Source organism: Mchenga conophoros, linkage group LG8 (genome assembly GCF_057382185.1).
Source record: "Mchenga conophoros isolate Kocher_MC1m ecotype Shallow Benthic linkage group LG8, M_conophoros_male_GT1.1, whole genome shotgun sequence".
In the NCBI taxonomy this organism is placed as follows: Eukaryota; Metazoa; Chordata; class Actinopteri; order Cichliformes; family Cichlidae; genus Mchenga; species Mchenga conophoros.
This window is the reverse complement of record NC_140533.1, coordinates 1,748,549-1,762,964: the sequence shown is the minus strand read 5'-3', so window position 1 is coordinate 1,762,964 and position 14,416 is coordinate 1,748,549. Positions and strand designations below refer to the sequence as shown.

At 44.5% G+C, this 14,416-nt stretch overlaps 1 protein-coding gene across 1 annotated transcript; it reads left to right on the top strand.

Moving 5' to 3' along the window:
* Positions 1–9: 9 nt before the first annotated feature.
* On the top strand, positions 10–13,947 carry lrrc45 (leucine rich repeat containing 45). The gene is made up of 18 exons (XM_085283561.1): positions 10–298; positions 725–1,010; positions 1,448–1,509; positions 1,610–1,680; positions 2,216–2,394; positions 2,551–2,679; positions 2,771–2,883; positions 3,504–3,562; positions 3,663–3,740; positions 4,693–4,828; positions 6,010–6,087; positions 6,168–6,279; positions 6,357–6,427; positions 6,545–6,637; positions 7,574–7,666; positions 8,425–8,598; positions 12,614–12,761; positions 12,908–13,947. The coding sequence occupies exons 2-18, from the start codon at positions 782–784 to the stop codon at positions 13,105–13,107; spliced, it is 2,025 nt and encodes a 674-aa protein (XP_085139687.1). The 5' UTR covers positions 10–298; positions 725–781; the 3' UTR covers positions 13,108–13,947.
* Positions 13,948–14,416: the final 469 nt, after the last annotated feature.

The window sequence follows — 14,416 nt, the reverse complement described above, 5'->3', positions numbered from 1 at the left end:
CAAACACTCCGTCTTCCTTCTGCATGAATAACATTATTAAACAACACGACGCTTAACAGCCTTCTGTTGTTGACGATCTGTTTAAGCAGTATTATAGGCAGTCTTCGCCCATCCTCACACAGATCAGGCCTGATAAAAACCAACAAACAGTTAGATAAATAAAGATTTTTTCGAAACTACGTTGACCAAAATGCTTTGCGCCAAACACTTCCTAGTTACTCTGTGCCCTGGTTTCCTTCTTCTGTCAGCTGGTCGAGCTACGACAACAATAACTGTCAGGACGACAGTTTTGGTGGAGGTCTGTGTTTTTATCTTAACCTGTAATTATTATTTTGATCGCTAGTCACGACATCCGGTTTAAACGCCTCCTTACTCTGATCATCGGTTGAAGATTTGATTGTCCCGCGCGAGCCTCTGACTCGCGTGGAGATAGCTCCTCGCGTCACTTTCATTCAAAACTGGCTGCTCAGCGTGGCTCTGCCTGTTACAAGCTACCATGTAAAATACACGTCAGTCCGCTCTAAATGCACACAGCTGTGCGGGCTGGTCGCTGCAGTGGTTACAGTTGAGTCAGTGTCGTGTGATCGTCAATTCTTTCTTACATTCAGCAAAAGCTCGGCGTTTTCGTTATTGATTAATGCGTTTATCTTTGATGCAAAGAAAATCAACAGCACATGTATAGATAGCAGCAGTAGCAACTTTTGTCTCTCCTTCTTTTCACCAGTTGGTCTGAGGACGGAAAGCTCTGCTCGTCAGATGATCAGGAGTCTGCAGAGCCTGGATGGAGGATTTCAGGCGGATATACCTCCGTCTGTGTAAGGAGGGAGGCGTGGAGCCTCAGGAGGGTGTTGTAGCTCAGCTCCAGGAGAGCAGGTCTGCTCAGGGCTCCAGACTGGACCTGAGTGGACAGAGCCTGTCTGCAGATACCTGCTCAGTGCTGGCTAAGGCCTTCCATAAGGATACTGTCTTTACTGAGGTGTCACTCAGTGACTGCATGCTCAGCGAGGAGGGTGCGTGAGGACAGTCTTTATGTAATGTGGAGAATTATACAGTATGTGCAAGTGTATGGTGCTCGTTGATGTCAACGATGCAGTGAGGTGGCCCTGCCCGAGTCACTCTGCTGCGGCACGTCTATTTAACGTACTTTAGTCAGTCTGATGATTAATAAAACTATCAGAGCGAGTGTGTTAGGCTACATATCACACAGATGCTGTCAACAAAGTCCTTTGGTTCTGATCCTGAACACATCTTCACATTTACAGAGTTTTCTCTGCTTGAATTAGAAGGATAAATGCAAGCAGTCTTTTTTAAATGCAACAAACAAACAGAGAAATGGAGCACATTCATATAGATCTCTTTTCTCATTAGCACAATAAACCACATTTGCTGCTCTGGTAAATATTGTGACTCAGGATGTGTTAGTCACTGTGCTGTGTGTGACTCTCAGGTGCCAGAGTGCTCCTCAGTGGACTGTTTGACAACACGACTGTCAAAGTCCTGGATCTGAAGGTACCAGCTCCCAAATTAGACTCTCCACACACGGTGACACTAGTTTTATCTTATTGCACAATGTCTGTGTGTCCTTAGGTTGTGTTTTTATTGTTCACAGGGGAATAACCTGAGATCATCAGGAGCTGAGGTGCTGGGACAGTTGTTGGCACAAAACAAGACGCTGCGCAGGTAAGACTCATGCTTTTCCTGTCTGTGTGCCATTTCATTTCTTTCCCTTATGGAGGTTAATAGTTGTGTAGCACCGGTTTACAACTACAGATCGTAAGCTGTCTTTTAACAGCGGGAGACCTGTGAAAGCCCACAGGCTGAGTGTAGAGACACGCAGACACTTTAGTGATCACACAGAATATTTAGTAGTTGAGTTAACCACACAAAAACCGCTGTAGTCACTTCTGTTTTTGGTGAGAAACACTCTGACACTTTGTATTTCACCACAAATGAGTTTCAATCAAACAACCAAGATGTGAACAAAAATATTGCATTTGTGGGAATTAAAGCGATTTTCAAACACCTGACATGAAAGTAAGAGCAGACAGCCTGTAGTGTGGGACATCATACTGAAAACAAAACAAACCCATCAGAGAGACAGCAGAAACGTGACCCAGTCGTATCACGCATTTCTGATCATTGCAGGAACCTGTCAGCACATAGTGTGAGCACTGAAGAGTGTCCCTAATTAACTGGCAGTGTTTGGTTTTTGCAGGCTGGTGCTGGAGTGGAATGCGTTGGGCGTGTGGGACGAAGCTTTCTCGCTCTTCTGCAGCGGTTTAGTTTCCAACTGCGCGCTGACGCAGCTGGACCTGCGCAACAATCAAATCAACCACCATGGAGCGTCGGCGCTTGCTCTGGCACTCAAACGCAACAGCACACTGGAAGTTCTAGGTGACTCTAACTGGTTAACGTCATGTACCGTGTTGTTCGGTAGAGAACAGCTTTTAAGAGCAGCCTCCGTCGTATGGCAGCATCATAAGTTTAGGTTGTAGAGGCTGCTGTTGTCATCAGCACATGGTCCATGCTAACTCCTCTTACCTCTCTCAGATCTGAGGTGGAACAATATTGGTCTGCTGGGAGGCAGGTCCATGCTGGAGGCACTTCAGAACAACAAGAGCATAGTGCAGCTGGAGATGGCTGGGAACAACATTCCCAGTGACACGCTGAAAGCTCTCGGTAAGTCCTACCTGAGGTCGTAACGCTAGCAGTATGGCTTCGTTAGCGTTACTATAACATGGTCACGCTGAGAGCCATCTTTACCTTTCAGAGCAGGCCACAGGGCACAACTCAGACAGGCGGTCCACCCTGAGGGAGAGTCGCAGCCGCACACAGGTCCTCAGCAAGGAGATTCAAACACTGAAGGAGGAGAAGGGCCGGCAGGTAACCTCGCATTCCCGAACTGCAGACACCACAGGTCAGCCATTCACCTCCAAGAAACATTTCTCCCAGAGAAGCGATCAGAAGTCTACAACCTGTCTGAATACGGGACTTCTGATCCTCCCAGCACTTGCACCACCAGTAGGAAATCCCAGTGCATGCACTCTTGTAGCTATAGCCCACTGTGGTTACAGATCCACAGATCCACAGACCACAGGATGGATTCTGTAAAGGTTTATTTTCTGTGTAGTGATGCACCTTTATTTACTTTTCCAAAGAGACAAATGCAAACAGATCAATGTCAAAAAGCAATTTGCACTCGAGAGGTGAGTGCAGCTGTTTCTCATCACGTAGTGGACACACAGCCTAGTTCCAGCTCAGTGTCCATACCAAAGTGAGTCCCATAAATAGCCAAGACACACATATCGGTACAAATCAGGTTAACGTTTGGACTAAGCTGATAACGGTGGAGCGAGGGTTGAGGGAGTCTGATATCTTCACGGTTGTCTACACAAATTTGTAACGTGTAGTCAGATATTTCTGTGAGTCATAATGAACCACAGTAATGTCCAGATAACCTACTCAGATTAAATACAGTTTTTTATTTCTAACTTTTGTTTCAGTTCCTGAGCCTGATGGAGACCATAGACAGGCAGAGGGACGAGATGGGGCGCTCCAGTAGGTGAGCGGTGACTCTGTGGCCATTGGCCAATAGCCTGGAAGATGGTGTGTGGGGACACCTGCATCCTCTTATGATTCTGTGACTTTCTCTCTGTCATCAGGTCAACCTCCAGTCAGATCGGCCAACTCCAGGAAGCTCTGAACGAGAGAAAGTCCGCTGTCAACTCTCTCACCGCAAAGTAATCGTTTCCTCCTCCATCAGTCCTCGTCCAGCAAACAGCTGTGTGAGAAGACAGCTGCTCGTATATGTGGCTGCTGCAGTCATACAAGAAGAAAGCACGAGGATCACTTTATATCAGGAGACTTGGCACTCAAAAAAATGCTGAAATCCACGGAGAGTTCTAAGCCCCTCCCCCAGTTAGCCAGTCGTGTCGTGCTGCCGCGTGTGAACAATAGGTTGTAATGCTGTCAAACTGTACGTGTGCCCAGCAGGTGTGGAGTAACGTGTCACAGGAAAGCTCTTCACATAAACTTTGTTACAGAGTCACAGAACGTTGTTTGTTTTTGACGTGTGGGTTTGAGTCCCACTGAGCACTGAAGTGATCGTTGTCCAAATAACTGCCTGGATTTCGTTTACAATCTAGCAGAAACGCAGGGTTCTGACTTACTTCAAGGTCACAGCTTTCAAATGCTGTGGATACATCTGGAAAAACACAGCACATGCAAAAATGCCCCCAGACATCTTGCAACTGAAGGATTTTTGCATGAAGCCACGGCCAAAAAAGTCAGCAAGCTGAGGAGAGCGGTGGACAGTTATGCAAAAGGCAGAGGAGTTATTTCTGCCAGCAGAGAACAAGAGACACAAGAGGGAGTCCAGCCCTCCTCTCCTTCTAACCAACACCTTTATTATGAGCCACTCTGCAAACGCAGAAGCTCTGATGCGTTAGGACACTGGGATGATCGATGACGATTATGGTTTCCAGTATCCCAACATGATAGCAGTTCTTTGTTTGTCCTATTTTCATGACAGCGATGTCATTCTGAGGAAGTTTGCAGGAAAGTCTCGAGACTTGGCACAGACGTCAGTTTGGACAAAGGATTAGCTGATTCTTGTTTGGTAGTCAGAGATTAAAGATCGGTGTAACCGGGGCCTCAAACATGCGTTTAACAGCATCATCTGTTGTTGTGCAGGCTGCAGATGACAGAAGCTGCCCTCGCACTCTCTGAGCAGAAAAACCAAAACATGGGAGAGCTGCTGTCTCGACTGAAAGCTGAGAAAGAAGAACAGAGGGAACAACACAGCAAAGCGAGGAAGAAAGAGCACGAGGTACAGAGTGATGGCAGCTTTACCTTTCAATGGTAGGACACTCATAAACAAGCTGAAACACATGACCGGCATGTACATGCTACGTGGCCGATGAGCTCACAGAGTCAGCAGACAAATCCAGCAATACTAAAACATAATAACATCATGCAGAGCAGATGGTGTTATAGTGCTGCTGAAAGCCCAACAATGCCGTCAGCTTTCTTTTTTCGCAGTAATGTTCAGTGACCATAGAGACAAAAAGGAGGTTTGACACTGGTTTGTGAGGAATAATGGATCCAGTCCTGCTTTAAAAGTGGCTGCATGACCACATCACATAGAGACAATGGAGCCGAGAGCCTGAGGTGGAGAGAGTCAGCTGCTTCTGCTGGTGAGAATAAACAGTGATGATGTTTGCTGCTCACAAAACAGCAAGACAGTGGCTCCTCTTCCTAAGGTGGCTGAGGAGGACTGGCACAGACGGACATATCACTCCTTCTGTCATCCAGAGTACTCTGTGTGGCTGCATCGATAGGCTGAAGCGACAGCAGGTCTGTCCCACCTATAGAGTCTTCACACTCCTGCTGTGGGCAGGTGTTAGCGGAGCATCCACACCTGAAGCAGCAGCAGTTATACAGCAGTAGAAGTTTCAGTCCACAAACCAGCAGCTGCTGAACTGATGAGAACCCAAACTCTGACTTCACCCGCAAACCAAACTCACTCTACAAACGAGTTGATTTAAATTGCACATAATTCACATACCCCAGAACATTTATGTGCATGCACACTACTGCAGACATTTGATTTGATTTGATTGAATCTTTATTTTGAACATGTTGAAAAAGTACAACAAAATAGAATTAAAAGAGACAAATGAACAAAGCAAAACAAAAGGAAAACGAGCAACCACAACTCCAAATAACGTTCATGTTCAAAAAGGAGCAGGAAGAAGCTTATTTAATCCCACCCCTTTCCCACTATCTAGTATCAATAGACTACAGAAATACCTCCTTGCATTATATGTCATGTGTATTTTTTTTAATTCTTATTCTTTTATATATATATATAAATATATCCATACATACGTACCTGAGGTCGTAACGCAATATATATATAACATATATATATATATATATATGTATATGTGTGTGACGTGTGTGTGTGTGCGTGTGTGTTACTGTCACCTCTTCTCCGTCCTTCTGTAGGACGCTGTACTGAGACAGGGAAAACTCCTCAGAGACATCCAGAGCCTGACAGACACCAACGGTCAGCTGAAGAATAACGTACGAGGCCTGTCTTTTCACATCATTTGCACTTTGGTATTTGCACTGTGAGCACTCTGGGATGACGGTGTGTGTGTTAGGTGGAGGAGATGGAGCGCAGGTGTAAGTCTCAGCAGCAGCTGATCTTTGAGCTGAAGCAGGAGCTGACCACCAGCACAGCTGAGCTCAAGCTGCGACTAGCACAGGCTGAAGGTAACGTTATCAGCTATGAACATATAAAGTCCTTTTGTAATGTGAACGGCAGCAGAGATTTCCTGTGTGTCTGACAGACCGTTTGGAATCAGAGAAGCGACGGTCCAAGCAAGCCCTGGATGACATGGACGGTCTCCGGCAGAAAGAGGTGTGCTGTTGGGTGGCACACAGCGCCACGTAGAGGAATCAAAATAAGAGCAAAATGTTTTAATAGATGGGGTCATTTTAACAACATCAGTTACTGAAAGTTTATGTTCCTGTGAAGGTGGAGCATATAAACCGACATCTGGAAGAAAGTGAGCGGGCCCTGCAGGATCGCATTTTCAAACTGGAGGGACAACGGATACAACTGGAGGAGGTCCGAGCTCGCACCACTCTAACTGCAACGCAACATACAAGTATTTATGTTTACCACAATCAAAGGGATGCGTGTTACATCGCCCAAATCTGTGACGGAGGAACTTGGCATACCACATAAGATACACTCTTGTATCATCTGGCTTCATGGACAGATAGAGCTGGGTGTCATCTGCATAGCAGTGTAAATGTATGCTATGTCTTCTAATGATGCTGCCTAAGGGAAGCATGTATAATGTAAACAGAATTGGTCCTAGCACTGAACCCTGTGGAACTCCATAATTAACCTCAGTGTGTGAAGAGGACTCTCCATTTACATGTACAAACTGGAGTCTGTTAGATAGATATGATACAAACCACTGCAGCACAGTACCTGTAATACCTACAGCATGTTCTAATCGCTCTAATAGGATATTATGGTCGACAGTATCGAACGGATCCAAAACTGGAGTGTCTCTGATTTTGATCTGTCATATTGTGAATGGAAGATATATACATTACCTGAAGTAGTGACACATCCAGGGATGTACGAGCTTTAACACAGAGCCTGAATTTAATTTTGTTTCTTTACTATATTTAAGGTTCAGTGAGTCTCTGTTTATTTAAGGATTGAAGGATCAACTTTCCCTAACTGTATATTCCAGACAGTTATTCAAATCCACAAGCAAACATCTCTTTGGCACCAGGGAATTTCCCAGTTATCAGGCCAAACTGAAGGTGACTGTAGAGAGCATGGGACACCTTGGTACTGCAGAGGACAATGATAAAACCACAGCTGCTGCACACAGTTTAATAAAACAGTTTCCCTGTAATCTGGGAGCATTTCTACAGAATGAATGACAGTGAAGTGGAACTCTTAATCCTACACCCAGAGTGGGAGTTAACGAATCACCCCGAATGTGTTTCTCATGATAATCTGTCGTCTCATCTGTTCCAGGAACTGAGTAAAGCTAAAGCAGCGTTTGTGGCAGAAAGGGCCCAGGCAGAGGAGGAGCTGGGAAGAGTGCGAGCCCAAGTGCGTTTGGAAGAGGTGAGTTCAAACTTTGGTCACTTACCGACTCACAACCCAAGTTTTCAAAGGTGGTGAGTGGAGAACGAGCATCTCCACTCCGGTGGCCGTACTTTTCTTTCCCCACCCACCACTTTGTCTTTGACTAGCAGGACGAGTCATTTACTCAGAGCTCTGAGGAAAAGCAGAGCGTGGCTGAACCCCACCGACCCAACTGTCATCATGCTGTCAGTGTGTGTGTGTGTGTGTGTGTGTGTGTGTGTGTGTGTGTGAGTGAATCTCTAAATCTAAATCATCCTTAAAATGACCTCAGTCCTTAAATTAATGAAAATGTTCTAAGCTGAGTAAAAACGTCTTTTTGCTTTGACCTGCAGTGACCCTGCAGTCACAGCATCAGGCAGAGACGAATGAATCATTGCTCCACGTGATCATTCCTCATGAATGGGTTAAATGCAAACTGCACCATATTTTATTTAATATATGAATATTTTGACGTACAGTGGGCACAAGCTCGCTGAAGTGGCAAAGACAAAGAAACCTGGGGAGGCAAACTGACTCCACAGGCTCCTCTGTAGAATAAACGCTCTCTCCTTTAGTTACACAGATTTGTTGGTTTATCACACAACTGATCAGAAAATCAATATGGGCAACGTATTGGGATTGCATCATATTGTAAGTTTCCCTAATGTTAAAAAGCACTGTCACCTGTAATAGCTGGACTCTAATACCTGAGAAAGACCCTCCACAGCATTTCCTTCTGTGTTGATTCCTCTGAGCAGCAGGAGCACGCATCGTCCTTGGAGGAGAAGCTGCGCTCGGTGCGTTCATCCCTGCAGGAGGTCCAGCTGCACTGTTCCCAGCAGAAACAGACCATCTCTGAGCTGCAGGCCAAGAACAGCCAGCAGAGCATCGAGATGGACGGACTACGACGCAGGATAGAGGAGCTGCAGCAGGTCAGGATGCACCAGCTGCCTGTTGTACAAACACCACTCCCACTGTAGCTCCTGTATCTACAGCAGAGTTTCAGCTGCCACACCTCTAACTCCCACCAGCAGAGGTGGCTAAAGTACACACAGTGTTTCCATACTTGTGTTAAACGTTACTCAGTAACAGTGAAACAGTACAGGCTCTGAAACGTACTCAGAGTAGGACATGCCAGATGCTTTTGTGGAGAGCTAACTGAAGCTCATGCTCTGTTATCATTACAATCAAATAATATTAGCACATAAAAGTAAAACCTCTGCCTCCACATCTAAACAGAGAAATGAGCACTAGAGGTGGGTCTTTATAATCGATTCATCGATTAAAATCGATTCTGGCTTGGATAACGTGATATCAATTCATTAAAATCCTGAATCAATTTTTAAATATAAATTTATTTTTGCCCGAAACGCCAGAATCTCAGGTTAAACCTCACAACATTTCAACCACCAAACAGCTAAAACAGTGAATGAGAGCAGGAACAGGCTTCTGCACAGAGACGTAAACGCGATGTGACTTTCTCACCGACGGCACGGTCGGGGCTGAAAGCCGACAGCTCGCTGATTCTGATGTTTCGGCGGGTCGAGCTTTGTGTTCACGCCCTTTTTGAGCTGATTCTAAAGCTGTTGGTTTGATCTCTCTCCAAACATTACTGACCGAACCAGCAGCAAAAGAAGATCCAAACTACGCTTCACATAAACGACAACAACTCGGACTTTTGCTGTTTTGCTTCCACCAGGATAAAATCTCACTTCATGCACAGCTCTCTCTCTCTCTCTGTAGTTTCCCGTCTAAAAATCTGTTTTCTGCATTATTCGTTTGCTTATTGCACAAGTTGTTTACAGGCTGTTTTTTTTCCTTTTACTTACTTCCGACAAGAAAGCCTCATTTCTGCTCTTCCATGGGCTCCTGAACTTATTTAAAATTATGCAAAATTGCAAAACGCTCAGCTGTGTCTGTAATAAAACTGCTGTAACTTTGCTCTGCTTCACGTCAGCAGCATCAGGTCATGTTCATATAGGGCTGCTCAATTAATCGAATTTTAATCACGATTACGATCTGGGCTTTCAACGATCATTAAAAATGACTGAGCCGATTATTAGCCCCTCCCTCATTTATCCGAGACACCTTAAAGGCCGGTCCGTGAAAATATTGCATAAACCGTCCGTGGCGCAAAAAAGGTTGGAGACCGCTGATTAAGAGGACCCGAGGGAAGCTCGGGAAGCTAAGCAGAAGTTATTTGGAGAGGAGAGTGACTGCCGCTGGTTGAAAAGACAGGTAAAAAAACTTCAGTGGTGTTGCACACTATGTTATATTATTTTTTAAAGTCATTGTTAACCCTTTAAAGCCGGTCAGAGCAGCACGCTCCGTTTTGCATAACTATTTTTAAATCCCTGTAGAACCTGAACCACATAAGCTAGCGCAATAATTTGTTTTGCATATGAAACCGGAGGAGTTGTTCTTACATCTGATGCCATCAGCTTGTCCTCGGTCACGGTTTCCTTCCACAAAGCTTTGCAAAAATTGCATAAAAAGCTCTTGCAGGAACAAAAACATAATATTCCAGAAACACGCTTTGCCGTTCCTATCAGCTGTTCGTAACACTTCCCACAGTGAAACAGACAACTGTCGCATGTCCGCCATTTCCTGGCCGAAACCGGACGTGACGTCATTTTCGCGGAAATTGTAGTTTTTTACTTGTAGGCCTTAAAAGCCTATACTGGTCATGTTTGACCTTTCTGAATAGTTTCTGGGATGCTTAGAACTCGAATTCCACAGCTGGAAATAGTTTATTTTGATGCACCTGCTGTTTTCTTTGCAAATTTGCATCATAGGATTGTTTTTTGTTTTTCCTGCAGTATATAAAAATTGCTGTATCTCCAAAATAAAACTATGAAGACACTCAAAATAAATTTCCTGTGGTGGGAAACTATTTTTTGCAACTTTTTTGTATTTAAAGTTTTGAGGGATAAACCTCTTAAATTTCTCCAAGTAGAAATATATGTAAAAAAAAACAAAAACGATTTTCTATTTTTTTTGTAGTTTATTGCACTTTTTTGCAATTAATGTAGTTACTATGGACTTAATGCAGACATATTATTAAAATATGGGCTATAACAGTTGTATAGCAACTTGAAATGCTCCCACAAATGGCACTACAACATGTAAAAAAATAATATAAGCTCTGGCGGACTTGGTTCTATGGTAGGTCTTAAAGGGTTAAATAAATATCGTCAAATAATCGAGATCTCAATTTCAGTGAAAATAATCGTGATTATCATTTTTGCCATAATCGAGCAGCCCTATGTTCATATGTTGATTAATGGTTTTCTTTCGTTTTTGATCTACTGCAGAATATTTTACGGTCATCGGCTATAAAAAACCAGGCCAGGAAAATCTCCTTCATGCTTTTCTGTGTTTTATCCTCAGTCACTTTGACACAAAGGCCTCTGCTGTGATGCTCACACCTTTGATAAAGTCTCACGAGTGTCAGCTTTCTTTTGATAGATATAAAAACATGGAAATGTACTGATGCATGACCTGGATTATAATATTTCTGACTGTCTGAGGCAAAATTTCCCCGATTCCAATAGAATAGAATTGAATCGAATCGTGGATCGAATCGATTCTAGAAATCAGTGATGATACCCAGCCCTAACGAGTCCAGTCGGGGTCAAAGACTGGCAGTACTGGCTCCATGTTGCTGTTGTGAGCTGCAGCAGGTCTTCTTTCTCTGCAGGCTGTGATCAGCTGACCTGTGCCGCTGCTGCTCTGAGGTTTACTGCTCTTTGATTTGATCTAACACAAGCTATCTTGACTGATTTGCTCTGCCTTCATGCACACTCCTCTGCTGCAGTGCTAGCTTGATGCTGAAGCACTGCAACCACCATGTTTGGACATCCACACCAAAATTGCCATTCTGGACCATTGCACCTACTTTAATACCCGAGCATAGCTCCATAAATGATACATCAATGTTATGATTTTGTCTCCTTCATTTCTTTGTAGGCAGTAAACCTCGGTGATGCTAGATATACAGCTAGCTTGTGTCAACAGGAAACCAGAAGACAGGAGCAGCCCTGAAAGCACAGCTACCATAGTGTTGGCTGCATACAGCCAAGCATCTGTGCAGGCTGGTGACTGATGTAGCAGACCGAACCAAAGGCCACATATAGGGGTGTTGAACTCCAGGCATCGAGGGCTGGTGTCCTGCAGGTTTTAGATCTCACCCTGGGTCAACACGCCTGAATCTAATGATGAGTTCATTACCAGGCCTCTGGAGAACTTCTGGACATGTTGAGGTCATTTAGCCATTTAAATCAGCTGTGTTGGATCGAGGACGCATCTAAAAGCTGCAGGACACCGGCCCTCGAGGCCTGGAGTTCGAGACCCCTGCTCCACACAGAAAGGCCCGGCCAGGAGGTGGAATCGAACTCTGTGAGGCAGCAGCGCTAACCACTGCACCACCGTGCTTATGAATGAATGAAAGTAACCTATCAGCAAAGTGCTACTTATATTCATTCATGAGTCCGTTTCAGAGGCATGTGGTCTGTAAACACTGTGACGTGGACCTCCAGTGACACTGTGAGGAAGCCTGCAGGAACTTTTGTCCTGTAACAGTAAACAGTCTGCCTTCTTTCATCTGAACAGCATTGTCTAAAGTAGGGAAGCTCCTGACTCGCAGTGGAGCTGAAAATAAAGAAAAGATTTCTGACTGATTCCTTGTCCTGAATCCAGAATGCAGCACCAAGAGCTGTGGAAGAGAAGTTGTTTCCACACATAGAAAGAATTTTTTCATTGGCTTTGAATTGTTCTAAAATTTAAATAAAATCTAAAAAGAGAAATAACTGAAATTGAATTGAATTAAAGATGTTGGAGCAGGGACAAATCTGTACACTGACTCGAACAGTTACTGTCAGAGCCTGAAACGCTGAAGTAAATTGGCCTAATCTGAAGTGATAAATGAGGGGTGCTGTGCTCTTACAGGAGCTGTGCTGCAAAGACCAGGAGAAGGTGGCTGAGGTGAGCCGGGTGAGGGTGGAGCTGCAGGAGCAGATTGGACATCTCCAGGCAGAGAGGACGGCACAGGGAGCACTTAAAGAAAAGATCAGCGCTCTGGAAAGAGAGCTTAAAGGTTCGCCGTCCGCTTTTGTTCCGGTTACTTTTAAACTTTACATAAACTTTGCGTCTTTGTGCCAGGACTGTCTGGAAGCAACAGTGTGACTTGATTCTGTGCTGCTCTCTTTCATGCTGTTCTCTCTCCGGTTTGCCCTCTTGTAGTGCTGAGTAGTAACCACAGGGAGGCTCTTCTGGACAAAGAGAGCGAGATGTCTTCCATGTTGGAGAAGCTGCGGCTGAAGGAGGCAGAGATCCATAGGATTAGGGAGGATGAGGCCAACAGAGCCAGCTATTTGCAGAGTGCCGTCCTCTCGTACATTCACGGTTCTCCTCTGGGACACCACAGCAGCCTCCAGAAATGAGCCAGCAGGGCCTCTCTCAGGGCTCCCGCACTGGGCAGGACCAGGCATAGCTCCACAGAGCTGAAGAATATTCTGACGTGGACGATCAGTGCTCAGCAAATAATAACCATACCTAACATAATGTTAAAAATGACAAATCTCATCAGGACGTGCTCAGTTCAATGGTGTGCTACTTTCTTTTTTTATTGCTACTTTTAATAAATACACAGCGCACTTTAAGTGCCAACACTTTCCACACGTTCCAGTGAGTGTAGTAGAAAGCAACAAGGTTTTCACATGATGAAAAATAAGAATCGGCTGTGCATTTGTAAAAGGAACTATGGCTTCACTGAATGATGGAGCGAATGGATTTACAGTGGCTGAGGGGAAGAAGAGAGAGCTGTCTGAATAAATACCGATTTCAAAAACTTCTAACAGTCCAGAGGCTGCAAGGCAGCCATCAAACATCTGCAGATGTTTCACAGTCACACAGCTGTTCACACACATCCAGCACATGGTGACTATGACCTTCCACATGTGAAGGTCAGCGCTGCTGAAGGAGTCCTGTGATCAGAACCTGGTCTTGTGTCATAAATTTCCATTTTTATGTCCTTCGCTCACACAGTACACGTGATAAACTGTACTTAGCTTTCACTGCAAGCCAGCGTCATTTCTGCCACATTTATCCAGTTTGAGTAAACGTACATGTTTACAGTCAAAATGATATTTGGTTCAGATATGCCTTAATATTGTATACTACAGAGTAGACACTGATGCAGAGCAGGACACCTGCTGTTTTTACATTTTATAATGAAAGTCCAAATAAAGCTGTTGTGTTTCAGGTCTGCTATCAGTGACAAACCAGCGTTGCGTTGTTTTGTGTTAATGCATTGTGCTTGATCTGGATTATTCTAACAGATAAGGTTACAGTAGTGATGGTGTGGCGTGTTGTTGGGGTGGGGATGCATGAGGTCACTAGTATTGAAACTGCAGCCAAAGATCATTAACTGCCAAGATGGTTCAGGCACAAGCTTGTGGAGCTTTAACGTAAAGCTGCTGCGCTGCTGAAATTCATATCCAGGGGATCGGGTCCTTTAAGATTTCTTTTTAATGCGTTGAAACTTTCATCAATTGAAAGTTTCCACTTTCAACAAGGAAACTTGTTCAAGACAAATTTCTTTTGGATCGAGTATATCGAATATGATCGATTCTAAACGTTTCCACAATCTGGCGATTAAGTACGTTTCTGGTCTGCGTTTCTGAATATGTCTGAAGGCAGCGAACACACAACAACTTGTGCGTCTCACGAGGCTTAGCTCGGGACCGTCCG